The sequence below is a fragment of the Falco cherrug genome, chromosome 2 (genome assembly GCF_023634085.1).
Source record: "Falco cherrug isolate bFalChe1 chromosome 2, bFalChe1.pri, whole genome shotgun sequence".
Lineage (NCBI taxonomy): Eukaryota > Metazoa > Chordata > Aves > Falconiformes > Falconidae > Falco > Falco cherrug.
The window spans coordinates 15839486-15855312 of NC_073698.1; the positions used below are offsets into that span (position 1 = coordinate 15839486).

The 15827-nt window shown below is 42.4% G+C and overlaps 1 protein-coding gene across 1 annotated transcript; it reads right to left on the reverse strand.

The window, feature by feature from the left end:
• Positions 1 to 4745: 4745 nt before the first annotated feature.
• LOC102050939 (stromelysin-1) lies at positions 4746 to 11410 on the reverse strand. The gene is made up of 10 exons (XM_005432059.2): positions 11277 to 11410; positions 10889 to 11133; positions 10266 to 10414; positions 10035 to 10166; positions 9013 to 9174; positions 8217 to 8424; positions 6925 to 7058; positions 6229 to 6388; positions 5277 to 5380; positions 4746 to 5084 (listed from the first exon to the last, which is right to left on the reverse strand). The coding sequence occupies exons 1-10, from the start codon at positions 11379 to 11381 to the stop codon at positions 4984 to 4986; spliced, it is 1500 nt and encodes a 499-aa protein (XP_005432116.2). The 5' UTR covers positions 11382 to 11410; the 3' UTR covers positions 4746 to 4983.
• Positions 11411 to 15827: the final 4417 nt, after the last annotated feature.

Sequence of the window (15827 nt, forward strand, 5' to 3'; positions counted from 1 at the left end):
AGCCTAGAGGACTTGATAAATTTTCCTCGCTCTAATGAAAGGGCCATTAAAAGCCATCAAAACTGTCTAGGAAGCTACTGATGAAATTTACGGTGTTCTGATTAGCAGCCTTCTAAAGGACATCCTATTGCTACTCTGTCAACCTTTCTCACTTTTCTTGATACTATTCACGATTGCCCTCCAGAGATCAATCACCTCCTCAAACATTTCTGAATCACCTAGAATATGCTTTATGAAGGAAGTTCCGTAACACAGAGATCTTCTTTGATGTTGTCCTTTGAGGTGGCTTCATCCAGAAGTAGTACAACATATAATGACAATCTCCTGTTTTGGCTTAAAGAAGTTGTCATGGTTTAACCCCAGCCGGCAACCCAGCACCATGCAGCTGCTCACTCACTCCCCCTCACCCAGAGGGATGGGGAGGAGAATCAGAACGGAATCTAAAACTTGAGGGTTGAGATAAGAACAATTTAATAGGTAAAGCAAAAGCCGCCCACGCAAGCAAAGCAAAGCAAGGAATTCATTCACCACTTCCATGGGCGGGCAGGTGTTCGGCCATCCCCAGGAGAGCAGGGCTCCGTCATGGGTAACGGTTGCTCAGGAAGACAAATGACATAATGCCACATGTCCCCCCCTTCCTTCTTCCCCCAGTTTATATACTCACCATGACATCCCATGGTATGGAATATCCCTTTGGCCAGTTCAGGTCAGCTGTCCCAGCTGTGCCCCCTCCCAGTTTCCCGTGCCCCTCCAGCCCTCTCGCTGGCAGGGCCCAAGGAACACAAAAGTCCTTGGCTCAGTATAAACACCACCCAGCAACAAACCAAAGCCATCAGTGTGCTATCAACGCTGTTTGCACACCAAAGCCAAAACACAGCACTGCACCAGCTACCAGGAAGAAAACTAACTCTATCCCAGCTGAAACCAGGACAGAAGCAAGTGTGAGAATTGCTATGCCCTCTTTCTTTCAACCTTTAAAAGTGCCTGGATAATCTTTTAAGATTGTCCTTATCTTTTCCTCTTCCAGAGTCAATCTTCTGCCTTGGATGCATTCCTGAGCCCCAGCCCCTACTAGCTGTACCTGAGAAAGACACGTAACACTGACAAGAAGAGTTAAAATTTGCTCCTTTTTTGGTAAGGTAATTGCTAATGCTTAGTTTATGTATTTAAAAACTAATGCAAACTGCAGTACAGAGAAAGGAAAAGTGAAAGAACATTATGAAAGGCCTCAAGAGGACATAATTAAGTTGTTTTGCAAAGGGCAAGGGCTTAAGTATGTGAAGCTTGAAACTGCTCCAACTCTGCTGCCTTACGCACCCTCGATGTCCTGGCCAGTCTGGACTCTGGTAGCAATGTGGGACCCCTGGCCAAAGCCTGGGAGAGCAGGTCCCTGAGCAGGGAGCTTGTGAGCTGCAAAACTGCAGCTTCAACCTGTGCCACCTGGCTGTGCTGCAAACCCTCAGACCTGGCAGTACAAACCTAGCCTCAAAAATATCTTATTGCTGATGAAGACGAGTGTGTGACCTACTTCTCGTTTTTATATAACCGTCACCCATCTCCAGCATGGTAATGCTGATTCACTGACAGGGTCCGTTGTGTCCCAGTAAGCTTGCGTGAGTGCTGAGTGTTCAGGGCCTCCTGGCAGCTTAATCCTTCATTCTTAATTTTTCCTTGCTTGTGGCAGTGCTGTCTGTTCCTGTGAATGGTGTCTTGCTTTGTACAGAAAACCCACCCTGGATGATCTGAAATCCCAGGCACATAGAACAGCATTAGTCATATATTTCCAAATTTCCTCTGCAACCACAGCAATCGTCTTGAAAATAAGGCCAGGAAGAGGAAATGCGGAAGATCCTTGTCACAACCTCTCCAAAGGCTTCTGTGTAACACGTTAAATCTCCTTCTCAAGAAGCAACATACGACAGTTACTGCTGGTGGGACTAGACCAGTCTGGCAGCTGCAGACCAAGTGCTTATGACTCAGCTGTCAAATGTGTGGGTCTGGAGCCTCTTGCTTTGCTGTAGCATTTAGAAGTGCCCAGTATATGTGACTCGAGGAGTGCTAGGAGAGAAGATGCTCCCCAGATTCCCTTTGCTTCTTGTGCTCCTGACATTTTTGTGTTAGTATATATTGTTACAAGCTCGCACAGCCAATACTTTGTAAGGGCCCTATTAAACTCTCAGTGAAGTCATTAAGATGTGGTTTTTTTTTTTGCCTGAGTTTTCATGTGCAAGAGATTGGGGCTGGAACAACACTTGTGCAGTCAATAATTTCAGAAGTAACTAGGTTTTTTTGTGTGTCTCTTTTTGCGTGCCTGGCCTCAGATTCCAGGGAAAGTTCATATTTATAGAGGATGAATACTTAAAATTATGTTTATGGACGAATTTCCCCTGCTGGTATCCAAGAGGCCTTTAATTCCAGCAAGCATTTATGAGTTATAACAAAATCATGGTTACAAGAAATTTTCTCTTGCCCGTTAAGTGTAGACAGAGAGCTCCAGCACTCCTGTTTCCAAACCCATCTGAGCTACTTATTATTATACCATTTGCCAGGGATTTCATTGCTTTTCCTAAATCAAAAGTCCTGTTCTTTTGTTGCCAAAGTTTCAGACATTAAGAAAGCAGAAATACAGATGGAAAAATCCATGGTCCCGTTATCCAGGTGAAATCCATGCCATGTTGTCTTCCATTTATGGTACAGATTAGACCAGAACACAGGACACTTTCTAGATTCTCCTTCACAGCCAAAGTACTATTAATTGTCCAGATACTAGTAGTTTAAGCTTATTAATACCTGGAGGTGGGAAGAGTACTTTAATTTAGCTGTTTCCTTGAATTCATAACTAAAAATACACTGGCCTTCTATAAAAGAAATAATGGCCAACGTGCATCATTGTAAACATTATCAGTGTTCTGCTTCACCGTTGCTGAAATGTCCTTTTGGCTCCTCCTTAACCACTTTCAAGTCTCAGACAACAGCCAGAGCCTAAAGACCTGATTTCTGAAGGTAGGCTTCACATACAAGAAGGTATCTCGTTAGGATATCAAAGTGTGTAGGCACTTTTAAAATCAAAGGCAATTAAACTCCATTATTTATGTACAAGCAGTACTCACAGTAGTACTCACAGCAGTACCCTGCCTAACTCAGCACCTGAAGTCCTCGGACTGAAGTTTCTTCTGGACAGGCTGTGTACATAACACAAACTGTTGAGAAAGGTAATGGGAGATGTTGGGGCAACACCAGTTTTCCAGTGTCTCTACCCTGCCTGGACGGCCACCAGGTGAGCTCACTCGCTTTCCAGTCCATGACTTCACCGTAGTGCACAGCTGCCTTTGTGGCAATGCTGAGCTGTTCAGTTCCTACTTGACTTGCAAGCCCTGCTGCAATTTACTGCTTAGTTTCTCACCTAGGCTGGTTTTAGACTTTGCTTTAGCAGTGCTCAGTGCGTATCTAGCGTGGCACAAAGCATGCATGAGGATCAGAACATGGCAGAGAAGAGCTTTCCTGAGATCGGACATGGCAGCATCTCAATTAACCGTCCTTGGTCTTGTCTGCTGGCACAGTGGGACAGTGGGTCTGTGGGTACTCTGGGAGACACATGGCTTCCTCCAGCCCTGATGAATGGTGCAACAGAGGTTAGTATGTGTTTTGACCAAATGTCTGAGGGATCTGCCCTGCGCAGAAGACCAGGAGCATATCTCACCTCTGCCTAACGGGGTTTCAGCTGTGATAACTGGAAGACTGTCCTCATCAGCCATTCCCATCCCATCTTGCTGCCTTTACCAATTCTGCTGGAGAAAGAGGAACAGTGAGGAGGAATTGAATTCCTTGTACAATCACATCATCAGAGCAGTGCTGTGAGAGTTGGGATCAAATCCTTTCAAGGAGAGGACAGACCTCAGCCAAGCTTTCTTATGGCTCAAGAGGTGTTTAAGTCACTGAGCTATTGCCCTGTGAGGGGGACCTAAACAAGGTGGATGGAGGAAGCGCATGTGCTTTTGTCTGTGTCACCACTTGTCCTCTGGAGGATTTATCTCTGGTAGTTACATGAAAATCCTGGTGTTTTTTTCTTATCACTTTGGCTTTTTTGCTCTGGGAAGTGGTTCTTGTAGGCAATTTATTGTCTGATATTGTAAGCTGGACTGTGAGCCCTGACTTCATTCCCACAGCTCAAGGTCACAGATCAACAGGGGTAATCCCCTGACTCCCTGTGACCATATCTTCAACACTTTCTGCCCTGTCTGTGTGCTGGCTCCATCGCCAAACTGGGCACCTAACCTTTTCCTGGTTGCTCATGTCCTGTTGTACCAATGACTGCCCGCCAAACGCACCCACAGCAGCAATGGAGCATGGGTCCTCTCAGCCCATTGCCATGTTCCCCACCTACCAGCAGGCACCCATCCCCATCCCTGCCCTGCCCCCTCTGCTGCCATGCCATGGCATCATGGCAGGTGAGGCCACAGCCACCAGTCTCTCCACAACTCTTCCTACACCATCGCGTAGGATCTACTCCCTCTTCTGCCTCCCCTGCACTGTTCCTGAGTGTCTTCTTCTCCCTCCTCTGTCACCCAGGTCATTTCTTATGGCCTGTCAAAGCTGCCCACCTACTTCTGCTTCTCTTTAACTTCCCCCTACAGACACTGAGCCCTGCTGAAAATGGTGGCGGGGTCCTGGCGCTGCTCAGGCTTGTGTGTGGCTATATCAGATGCCTTGCCTCCAGTGGACTGAATCAGAACGCAAGAAGGCTGCTATAGTTGAGCAAAATACTTTATTACTTAAAACCAAATTGATTAATAAATAGTTGGAAAACAAAATAAATTAAAACTGTACATTAATTTTATATTTTTTAATGTTTTAAATTAGAATTCTCAAAAGCCATTTCCAACTCAGATGTACGGTAACAGCTGAAAGGTACTGTTTATACCCAAGGAACATGAAAAAAACATTTCTGGTATAAATACAGCCCTGCACCATCACTTAATATTTCTAGCAATTAAACCAGCTGTTGCTTTTTATTATACGGACGAGTTTCTTGTTCTTGAGGTCAATCTCATACTGGTTTGATCCATGGAAAAAGTAGAAATATCCTAGAATTGGAAGGAAAAAATATTGGCAAATTAATCTTTCCTTTCTGTGTACCTATTGAAATACACATGTTATTTTCTTGGGTGATTTTTTTTTAAAAATCATATATTTATATATCTATTTGAAACATACACTTTTTTTGCTTTGATTGGTGGTCTTTTGCTTTGATTTTAGTTACATTTTAATTTGTTTACCATTTTTCTGAAGGGCAGCATCAACTGTGTGGCCAATTCCTTGGAAGTCAGCTGCTATTTTTCTTGGGTATCCACTTTCCATTGATTGGGTATTTTCATTGAAACTAAATGAAGAAAATGCATGAAAACAAGAAACAAGCATGTGATGTTCAATGTTGAAACCAGGTGGAATTTTTACTAAATAAGCCTACTGTCAGCTGAAAATCCAGTAACTGTGAGCATCTGTGATATCACAGAACTGTACAAATCCCGGCTGTGTGAATATTTACATCTGAAGTAATCTTTTTAATGGCCTATTTTCAGAACATTAGATTACATATATCACTTCCATTTCCTGAGACTGCTAATGAGGCTGGATAGGGCTTATACTGGGTAATAAACTTAAATAATTATTCTAACTGAATATTTTAATTTTACAACATCCAATCTATGAAGTCACCACACGAGTGGAATGTAAACTTTTGGTTTCAAGATGATATGATGGATTAATTATTAGGATGACATTACTGTTTAGCTGAATTGTTTCTTAAAAAGTAAATATTCTAATCTCCTTCCATAACTTTCTTGATAGATTTTTCATTTATGAGTTTCAGAGAGCACTTCTGTCCCTTAATAGCTACTGAATGAATACATGACATGATGACAAGGTCTACTCATGTTATCCTTTTATACTAAGTTCACTTAGTTCACTACTGCTTCTTAATGAATAAACAAAGCTCATTTTCCTGTTAATTGCAGACTGGTAAGGGTAAATGGATGTTGTCTCCATCTCAGGTGTTACAGACTTTGCTTTATGAAAAGACATGAGTAATTGCCTCTGACTTTCAGCTTTATACTGGCTGAGAAGGCTGACAACAAGAGGCCGTGGAACTTACTGTACAAATACTAATATAACTTGACATTTTAAAAGCTAATTTGAATTTCTGCTGTACAAAAGAGCAATGAGCCTTACCTCCAGTACTTGCTGCCTACAAAGAAATAGGTTTTCTTGGTATTTTGATCATAAACAGCTGCATCGATTTTCCTGACGCTGGTTGGGAAGCCCAGGTTCTGAATAGGCTTGGGGAAGCCTGAATCTATACTGTAGCCACTGACAGCCCAGTACTGGTCGTCTGCAGGAAAACCAGAAGTTAGTAGGGATTCTGGAGGAGGCTGAGCTCCTTTTCCTCAAAGCCCCAGAGCTTTCTGTGTAGTAAATGCCACCAACAGCACAGCTGTCCAGCTGAGATCATGACCATCTAGGGCACACATAAGTGTGAATATTTCAGAGCTGTTAGATTTTCCACTTTTTATAGTCATTAAGAGTATTATATACTCAATAGTTAAAACTCAACATATTTTCCAAATGTGGCCATCACTTTAAAAAATGTATTTAAATAACTTAATATAGGCAATCAATTTTGTCTCAGCTATGATCTTTCTCTCACTGAAAAAAGAGTAGTAGTATCATATTGTAGAGGGCTGTTGTGAAGCAGCATTAGTTAATGACAGTAACAGCATTTTCAAAATTAAAATGGATTTAAATATTAAGAATATCTTCTTTTAGTATTAGTATAATATTATGTCCATTTTTATTACATAACATTAGCAGGAGTATTTTAACTTTATTCATTCATAAAAAGGACTGATGTAAATATAAGAGAAATACCTTTAAAAAATAGAACTCGATCCTTCTTGTCAACCTCATAAGCAGCATCAAAACCAGCTGCCAGTGATGGCCAGAACGAGGAGATGGTGTCGTGCTCAATGACTGAGAAAAATGGACTTTTGCGCCAGACATAGCTGATAGGAAGGAAAACAGCACTGTTTCATTGTCTGTGTTTCACTAGGAGATTAGTAGCATAGAAATGTACTTTAAATCCTACTGTTGGGGTGCTGGAGCCAGTCCTCCCTATGAGGCAGGGATATCACCCCTCTTGGGATGCAGTCCTTCATTTTGCCCTGCTCTCTCACAGATATTTGCCCTTTACTATGGGGTGCTCTAAGGTCACAGAACAGTTGAGGCTGGAAGGGACCTCTGAAGGTCATCTTGACCAAACCTTCATTCAAGCAGTGGCACCTAGAGCTGGTGGCCCTTTAGACCTTTAGACGGATAGTTTACCCAAGACAACATGTGATATCTGTGGTAGTGCTGACAACTGAACTTTTCTCTTCACCATGTGCCATGCAGGTAGACACAGCTGTGTTCTGAATTTCAGTTTGGTTACAAATGCTCATTAAACATCTTAAGAAGCATGTTAAAATCCAATTTAAGGAGAAACTGCTCCTTCCTCCTCTTCCCTGAAAATTATTGTTTTTAAGCTACAATTCTTCATCCTGTGTTTCAGAAAAGAAATCAGACCCACATCACCGAAGGAAGCTGTTCAACCAAAACACAATTACCAACCCAAGAAGTGGGTGAAAACATGGGCTGAACATGCTGTTCTCCCTCACCAGGGTGGATGTGCCCATACACCAACGCACTACAGTGCCCAGTGCCAGAGCATGCCCCAAAAGCAGACACCTGTAACAGCAGTGGCTCCCTACAGACAGTACTGGGCAGTGGTCCAGTGCAGACCCCTAGGTCATTGTGTCACCAAAAGTCACCCGGGATGTTTTCTACAGCTCCCTGACCCCCACATAGGCTGGTGTGACAAGGACTGTCCTGCATGCAAGGCAGCTGCAGGCTGAGCAGTGGCACTGGGATTATTCAGCCTTGCACAGTTTTAACAGATATGGGTGATGATATGTGATGGCTTAAAACATTTTACTCACCTGTCAGTAAACCTTGTTACTCATCCAGCCCAGCTGGGCTGGTAAAATTTTGCAAAGTTGCCTGAATACTTTCAGAAAGAAATACCTACCTTTGTAACCGAGGGAAGATAAATTCCTTGAACTGAACTTTATGCTTTGCCTTTGTGAGTCTCACAAAAAGCTGTTGCTAGAAATGAAAGCACTTACCTGCCTTTGAAGAACAGTATTTCGCCCCGGAGAGTGGTGACAGCATCAAAAGTCAAATGAGGGTCACAGTCCTCTGGTCTCATGGGTGTAATTTCTGTTGGTTCTTCCCTGGGTAACAGTTCAGTTGGTGCTTCTGCAGGTGTTGTTTCAGTTGGTTCTTGTGGGGGAAAAGCTTTTGTTGGAAGTACGGGAGATTCCCTGGGGGGTCCTTTGGGAAACAGATAAGTGTAGAATTGGAAGTTGAATTAGAGCGTTTCATGTTGCGGAGCTTCAGGATGTACCATATGGAGCCAAATGCATAAGTTTCTTAAGGTTAAAACTCAACTAGTAAATTAATGCCAGGAAAAGTCCCTGGGCAATTTGACTTGGCTGTCTGGGCTGGTGGCTATTAAAATGGTCTCTGGCATTGTTTTGCCTTGACAAGCTGTTGGTGTGTCAAACTGTATGTGCTCAAGAGTGAATGCAGGGCAAACACTATTTCCAAAAGGCAGTTGTGCATGTGACTACCTTTTGTGGAAGATAAGAGAGTTTAATACCACAGACATGGGCTGCTCCCCTGGTAATAAAGCTCCTGGTCCTTTTGAGTAACTGGCATGGATACAGCCCACAGATTCCATTTTGCAGATGTAGGCTCTTAGCCACAAAGAAACCAAGAGAATTGCCCAAGAATAATATCAGAAAATTAAACCTCAGTATCCTTCTTGCAGTAGAAAGTTCAGTCCATTTTAGCTGTTTGGTAAAATTCATTATAAATACTTATCCGTCATCCACCAAAAAAATTATGCTTCCTGCTTACCATAGAGGGCCTGAATTCCATCAATATCATCCTGAGGAAGTCTGTAGTTCCTTGTATCCACGGCCATATATATAGGATACATCAAAGCACCGAAGACGTTGGAATGACCAAGGCCTAGTGAGTGGCCCAACTCATGAGCAGCAACAAGAAATAAGTTGTATCCTAAAAAAATATCCAGCACAAAGAACAATCACTAAATAAATTTTCTTGCGTAACAGTGGCATACAGGTGTCATCCTTTCATGCATGATATATCGTTTATGGTCTTAATAAACCAGCAAAATCTAGCTATGTCTTAAGTAAAAGGCTCTCTGACATCCTGGAGGAGAAATGAGTTTTGAATTATAAACATTTATTTCTCTCAGGGAAACCAATCTGAGGACACTTTTTGCTCATGTTGCAGAAATTTTCCTGCCAACAAAGAATCAGTTTCTTTATATGTTAATAGCAACTGAAAACTGGGTGAGAACATTTTAGTCATCTGGCCAGATTTAGGGAATGATAAATGGCATGGAATTCATCTGGTGACTATGTCACAGAGATCAGTAACATGTAAGAATGTTCCTGGACATTGCTGGAAACCAGAACACTTCACTGTTATATTTAATTATTTTTACCAACAAATTCAAGATTTCTTTTTCCTTTGTAGAGGTTAAAGATTTGTATCACTTTAAACAAAAAATAATATTATGGTTACACTATTACAGTATTACAACTTTTGAGATCATTACCTGAGGGTGAAAATTCCCTGCCTTACAATGTCACTATTACCCAATATTGCTGTTTCATGCTAATCTCATTTCCTTCACTGGAGCTGTAACTGTAGTCTGTGCATTAACTTCAGGGGTTCTGCCATGACTGCAGCTCAGGTCAATATGTGCAGAATCATTTTACTAAATTACACTGACATTTTAAATCTCAGTAAATACTGGAACTACTGCCATGGAATCTGTGACTTTACAGTGTCTTCAAGAAAACAATGTCTAATAAAAAACAGACAATGCAATATTTGAGGTTACCTACCGTTATTGGTAGTAAATTTAGTCCAGTTTTCATCTTCATCAAAGTGGGCATCCCCTCCTATCCCACGGCTGGGAGGATAGGCATGAGCCAGAGTTCCTCCTGGACCATCAAAGGAATAGAAGTCACCATGAACTAAAAAAAAAAGGGGTGGGGTGGGAAAGTTATGCTTTTCATCATATCTGTAAGAAAGTGATAAATGCTTATCATTCCTGGGCAAGGAAGTCCTCTTACATCCAGCTGCAAAGGAGATCATTATATCTGCTTCACCACTGTAGAGCCTGGTGAATCTCAAAGGGGTGACACTGCTCCACAGCTGGAAGGCTTTTGCAATTGCTTCGTCTACATCATCTTCTAGCATATCTGGAGTATAGTTCAAAATCCTGTGAAATAAGGAGAAGGGAATTAAAAGCAACCAGACCACATGTGGCTGGGGCACATAGTATCAAGGTCAAATATTTTAATCAGTGGTTGTTCTTATTTATGTGTCTCAAGCTGTTTATTTTCAAATTATTTGCTTAAATTACAGAAGAAGTACTCACAGTTTTCTTTCAAGCCTTTCAGAAACCCTAACATATATATTCTCAGTTGTATACCTTCTATCCACTGAGTATATTATTTAGTAGGCTGCTTTACTGAGTAATGTAAACTCCTGTTTTGGTATTTTTATCGCTGTTTGGAAGCCTAAAGTAAAGGATATGAATAGACCCCACATTCATGTCCCTTTTATCCTCAATGAAGCTTTTATATAGAGAAATACAGGAATAAATAGTAAGGAACCTGTTGGCATTACTTCTGCCCAGCATTCACAAAGATTCCCAGTGGTGTACAGAGACACATGGTTTAAGGTATGTTACCGATATGTCACATCTTCTTTCTTCCACCTAGGGCTCTGTGGGAAGGTGCTGTATGAACGGACGTCTGGTATTCCACATCTAGGCTGCTTCATCATGTCCAGTGTCTTACGATTGAGCTCCCCAGTCACCTCTAGCCCAAAGAATGACTGCATTTCTCGGATTTTGTCAGTCATGCGATCGAGGTTCTCTGCTTTAAAAAGAGAACGTTTCTCGTCTTGAAAATCATAAAAATTTTCCAGATATTTCTGATGGGGAAGAAAAAGCAACAGTTTAGAACATAGAAGTTTATTTTCAAAGACAGAGAGTTGTTAATAAAATATTCTACATCACTATCACTATGTTAATTTTCTCAGTAAATGATTTCTTAGGTTCTGTCTGTAGTCCTTACCTTAGCAAATTGCATATCTTCTTTTTCCTTTTCTGGAACCACTGGGAAAGCACAAGAACATGCAACATATAGTAACCCAAGAAAAGAAAGGATTTTTGTCTCCATCTTTGCCTCCCTGTCTTATCAGCCCTTGCTAGAAGACCTTTCAATCTCTTCTTCTGTCCCAGGCTCACTCCTGTTTCTCTATTTATACCAGTTGTGAGCTTGTTAAAGTCAATAACTGCATGACTCAGTTTATAACATCCTCTGATTTCCCACAGAAAACAAATTTGTTCTTAGAAGCAAGCTAACACATGACAGTTCACCTTGCCTGAAACCCCCTGATTTCGCAATCATATTATTGGACCGTATTTTATTTTTTTTTCTTCATTCCTAAACTGGACCAGTATTTTAAACTTACAAGTATCTAAATGTATAATCGGTCACCTGGGTAAAAATCACCTCATTTCTCCAAGGTGCTGAAAAGACCTCACCTTTTGTGAGGGACAACAGTCTGTAACATTTTGTAGCACATGATAAAAGACCTCCAGAAACTGCCCCTCAGTTTTCTCAGTGTGGCACTCATGTAGGACCTCAGCACACCAGGCATGAACCCCTTCCTTTAGCCCATCTTGTCCCTGACAATTTTAGTGACATAGCTGATTATACAAATGACTCATTCGTCTCTTCTCTTGAACCTGACATCCCAGAACAGTTACAGGACCATCACCTGTGCTGCTACCTGGCCTGTGTAATCACAGATTTATGGCTGCATGCCCTTGTTCTCCCGTACTTGCCCCAGGCAACTCCCACACCACAATGTAAAGGTCTCAGGAGAGCACCCCAGGTCACATATCCCGGTCTGCATAGTCTATTGGCCACGGGCATTCTATCGGCCAAGGACATTCTCACAACTGAAGAAGAAATGGCAGAAATTGCCCTAGAGAAATACAGGAAACTTGTGGGTGTGGGGGTCTTCAGAGAACCTTTTCCTACATGTCTCCCAAATCAGATGAAAGATGATGAGGATTTGAGTTGTACGTTCCAAGTTCCCCCGTGTGTCAGGAGTCCTGCTTTTGGTTCCTAGTGTCCTTTTCTGAACGTGGTGTACTGCACTTTATTCAGAAGTTGCAGAACCACTGTTACTCGCTTCCCTCTTTCTTGCATATCATTTCTGAGACATCCGTCTTCTGAACCAGAATTCTCCTGTGTTGACTTAGTGCCCAAATGCAAGTTCAAAGGGGAAAATGTGAGCTAAAAATAATCTTCTTTTTGAACATGAGAAAAAAGAAGAAACCACTTTTCTAGTGAACGCAAACATTAGAAACTTCAAAAAAACCAACCCTAGCACCACAGCAGCTGAGCTCTGCAGTCTGTGAGGTGGCCTGGGGAAAGGGCATGGCCTACTTCCAAAGAAAACTGGGGCTGAACCGCCCGACTGGAGAAGGGTCACACTGCATGCATGACCCAGGTCAGAGCCCAGGTCCTTGAACTGCTGAGTTAAGTGGCACAGATATTTATGTCTAAGGCTGCAGTGAGATGAGGGTGGCTTTGCCAATACCTCATTGATGCTGTAGTGGGGTGCTTCTGCTCCTCCCATCCTGGCCAGCACTCCTGCTGTTTCTGTGTGCCCTTCTGATATTGAGTGTGCCCTCAGTGAACTGACTCAGAGGGCTGAAGTATGGGAAAGCAGCCCAGAAAAACAACCCTAGCCCCACCAGCAGTAGTTTTCTGCTCAGGTTAACAGCTACGCCGGCTCCCTAAGGGGTGAGAAGAGTACCAGAGCCAGCATCAAGGAGGGGTGTGATACCACGGGGATGCAGGGATGCAGCCAGACATGAGGCTGGGATGCTAGGACCTCTCCTTTTGGCAGCAGCAACATAAAAGATTATCTCTGCTGGTCATGGAACAGCACCCCAGACTTCATTTGTATGGTATGGTGTCTGCATTTTTGTATGGTGGTGCCTGCATTTCCGCAAAGAAATTCAGAGAAAAAGCAGGGCCATTTTAAACACTGTGTTTGTATCTCTGCATCTACAGCAACAGTTAGCATGTGGCACTTATCCCCTGCTTTCAGCTAAATGTTTTGTAAACACCCTGCTTGCTGTGTCCAGGGGATCTGGGCAAAGCAGTCAGAGCAGCAAGAGGCAGCACAACCAGCTGGCGAACATTTCAGCAAGCTATCATTTCTCACTGACTTTTGCAAGGCTGCCGAAAGGCATGTTAGAGCTCCTTCATAGCTGTTGGCTTCCCCTTCCAGGGTCTTCTGCCTGCGTGCTGGAGCTGACATTTACAGAGTAGCTGGTGAGTGCTGGGTCTTGCGTTTGGAATATGTTTGGCAGGACGAGTGGGGGAAATTCACAGCTGAGGCAGCCTGCACATCTCCAAGAGCTGTGAATGAGTGTGCTTTTTCCTTGCATGTGGATCCGTGAGAGGACTTGCCTTCTTGTGCTGACCCCAAAGACAGCAGCAGTTTTTAGGGTTTAAACTTATACGGGTACTCAGTCCTGGGTTTACACATTACAGGATCCAACCAGGAACTGTGTTGTGGCTTTAATCAGAGGTTTAAAGTGCTTGAAAATTACATTGTCAGTGGACGCGGTGAAGATTTATTGGCAAAGACACAGCTCTGCTTTAAATGGGGGCAGCTGAACTGAAAAGGTGGCCTCACATGGCACTTTTGCCTTATCTATAGGTCTACTGGTTCATGAGTTCTGCTTCAGGGGTGCCCAGAAACACATAGTTCTTGACAAGGCTGAGTAGGTCAGGTGCCTGCTTCATGCCTTGGCCCCCATGCTATGCTGATCTTCCCACCTGCCCTGGGAGGCTGCTCCCCTCTGTGCCCTGAAGTCCTGTTGCCCTCCAGCTGGGCTGGGTGGGAGACCACACAAACTGCAGTTGTGACTTTTGCCAGTTTATACAGCAGTAAAGCAGCCAGGATGGATTCAGGAATACTGCTCATTTCTTCCCTCAGCTCATCAGCACTCAGACTCATACATCCCGTATCACTGGTGAGTGCACTTAATCACTGCACGCAGGGACAAGAGTGGGTGCTTTCCCAGGAAGACCCCTGCAGTAGAACAGCATTTCATTGAATGCCTGCCAACATCCAGGCTAATACTCCTCCACCACAGAACTGTTTGTCCTCTGACAGCGTAATTCATATTATCCTGTGGGGTCTAGCCCAAGTACTAGGCTTTTTAGCACATTTGTCAAAATTTTAGGAATTTTGCCATTTTTTATTTTTATATGGTTGAAATTCCATCCAGAAATGTCATGCCAGTTCTGTTTGGCAGTTTTGACTTACAGAAAGAAGCAGAAGGATACTTAATATAGTCATACAAATAGTCATTAACTGTATAAACAACTGCAAATTAGGTCAAAGGAAGTTTAACTAAATATATATACACTATGGTTTTACTTCCTAAATTTATAGAAGCATCTGTAGATGTCTTCTTTCCCATCTCCTTTTTTGGTCATATTGTTTTTAAACTCTCCCTCCTTGACCTGCCTGTGCCAAAGCAGCACAATGGGGTATGAAGGTCTTGGACATACCCAGACATGGAAGAAACTGCTGGTTTTTTTCCACTTGAGGGGTATTGGGAAATAAATCCATACAAGCAGGTTCTGGGATTTGAGAAACAATAACTGAACAGAAAAAGACACAAGCCCTTTACATCATTATATGGAGCAGTCTTTGCCAGATAACAGCTGGATAATAGCAAAGAAGTAGTTGGGGGAGGCAGGCAAGCAAAAAAAATTGCCAGATGCAAAAAAAAGTAGGTCTGTTACTTAAAGACTTAGGGAAACCAGAAAATATTTACTGAAAATGAAACACTTTAAATCTATCTCTGCAAGACAGTATTTTGAAAGTATTGAAACTGAGCCTGAAATAGGTTTTAACTTGAATTCCACAATTTTGCCTGTATATCTATATACTTCCATTCACCAGTGGGATCTCTTCATCCTAGTTTTATAATACAGAGCTGCTGGTGATAATTATGTTAGTCATTTCTACTTCAACTGAGCATTTTGTCCAGGTTCCATTGCAAACTGAGAGATGGCATGTAGAGATATTCTCATTGGCTGATCTTAATTAAACAGGAATTTGGATATTTTTTTGATGTCTGTATCCTTTTCTTGAGTATTATCAACAGCAATAAAGCTGAAATCACTTCCACACTTCTATTTAGTGTATAAACAAGTTTCATAAGTTGCATGTCATTTCCTCTCAGCAACGTCTGGCTTAGTAGCTTAAGAACACGTGGTCAGAAAGTGTTTGCAGTCCATTGGTGTTATATCATCCATCAATGAACAAGACGTAGGTCAGAATCCAATGCCCAAGAATTTTGAGGTTAACAGGAATTAAACTGGAATACAAAATTGTGACATTTTGGCACCCTACTTATGACCCCTTATTTCATAAGTGGCAATATATGGGGGCCATACTCTGGGTTTAGACATGACCCTGAGGAATACATAGATGAGGAGGGAAGCACTGTGCTTGTGAGACACACTTAATTCACTGTTCCCTCTTTGCCATCTATGCCCCTTCTAGATTCAGACTATGTC

Bases quoted from the DNA above. Each gene is read 5' to 3' on its own strand.
- LOC102050939 (XM_005432059.2), bottom strand. From the start codon at position 11,381: ATGGAGACAAAAATCCTTTCTTTTCTTGGGTTACTATATGTTGCATGT. The intron at 10,167-10,265 runs GTAAGAGGACTT...TTTTTTTTTTAG, and splicing joins GATCTCCTTTGCAGCTGGAT to TTCATGGTGACTTCTATTCC. The intron at 9,175-10,034 runs GTAGGTAACCTC...ATATTTTTTTAG, and splicing joins TAAATTTACTACCAATAACG to GATACAACTTATTTCTTGTT.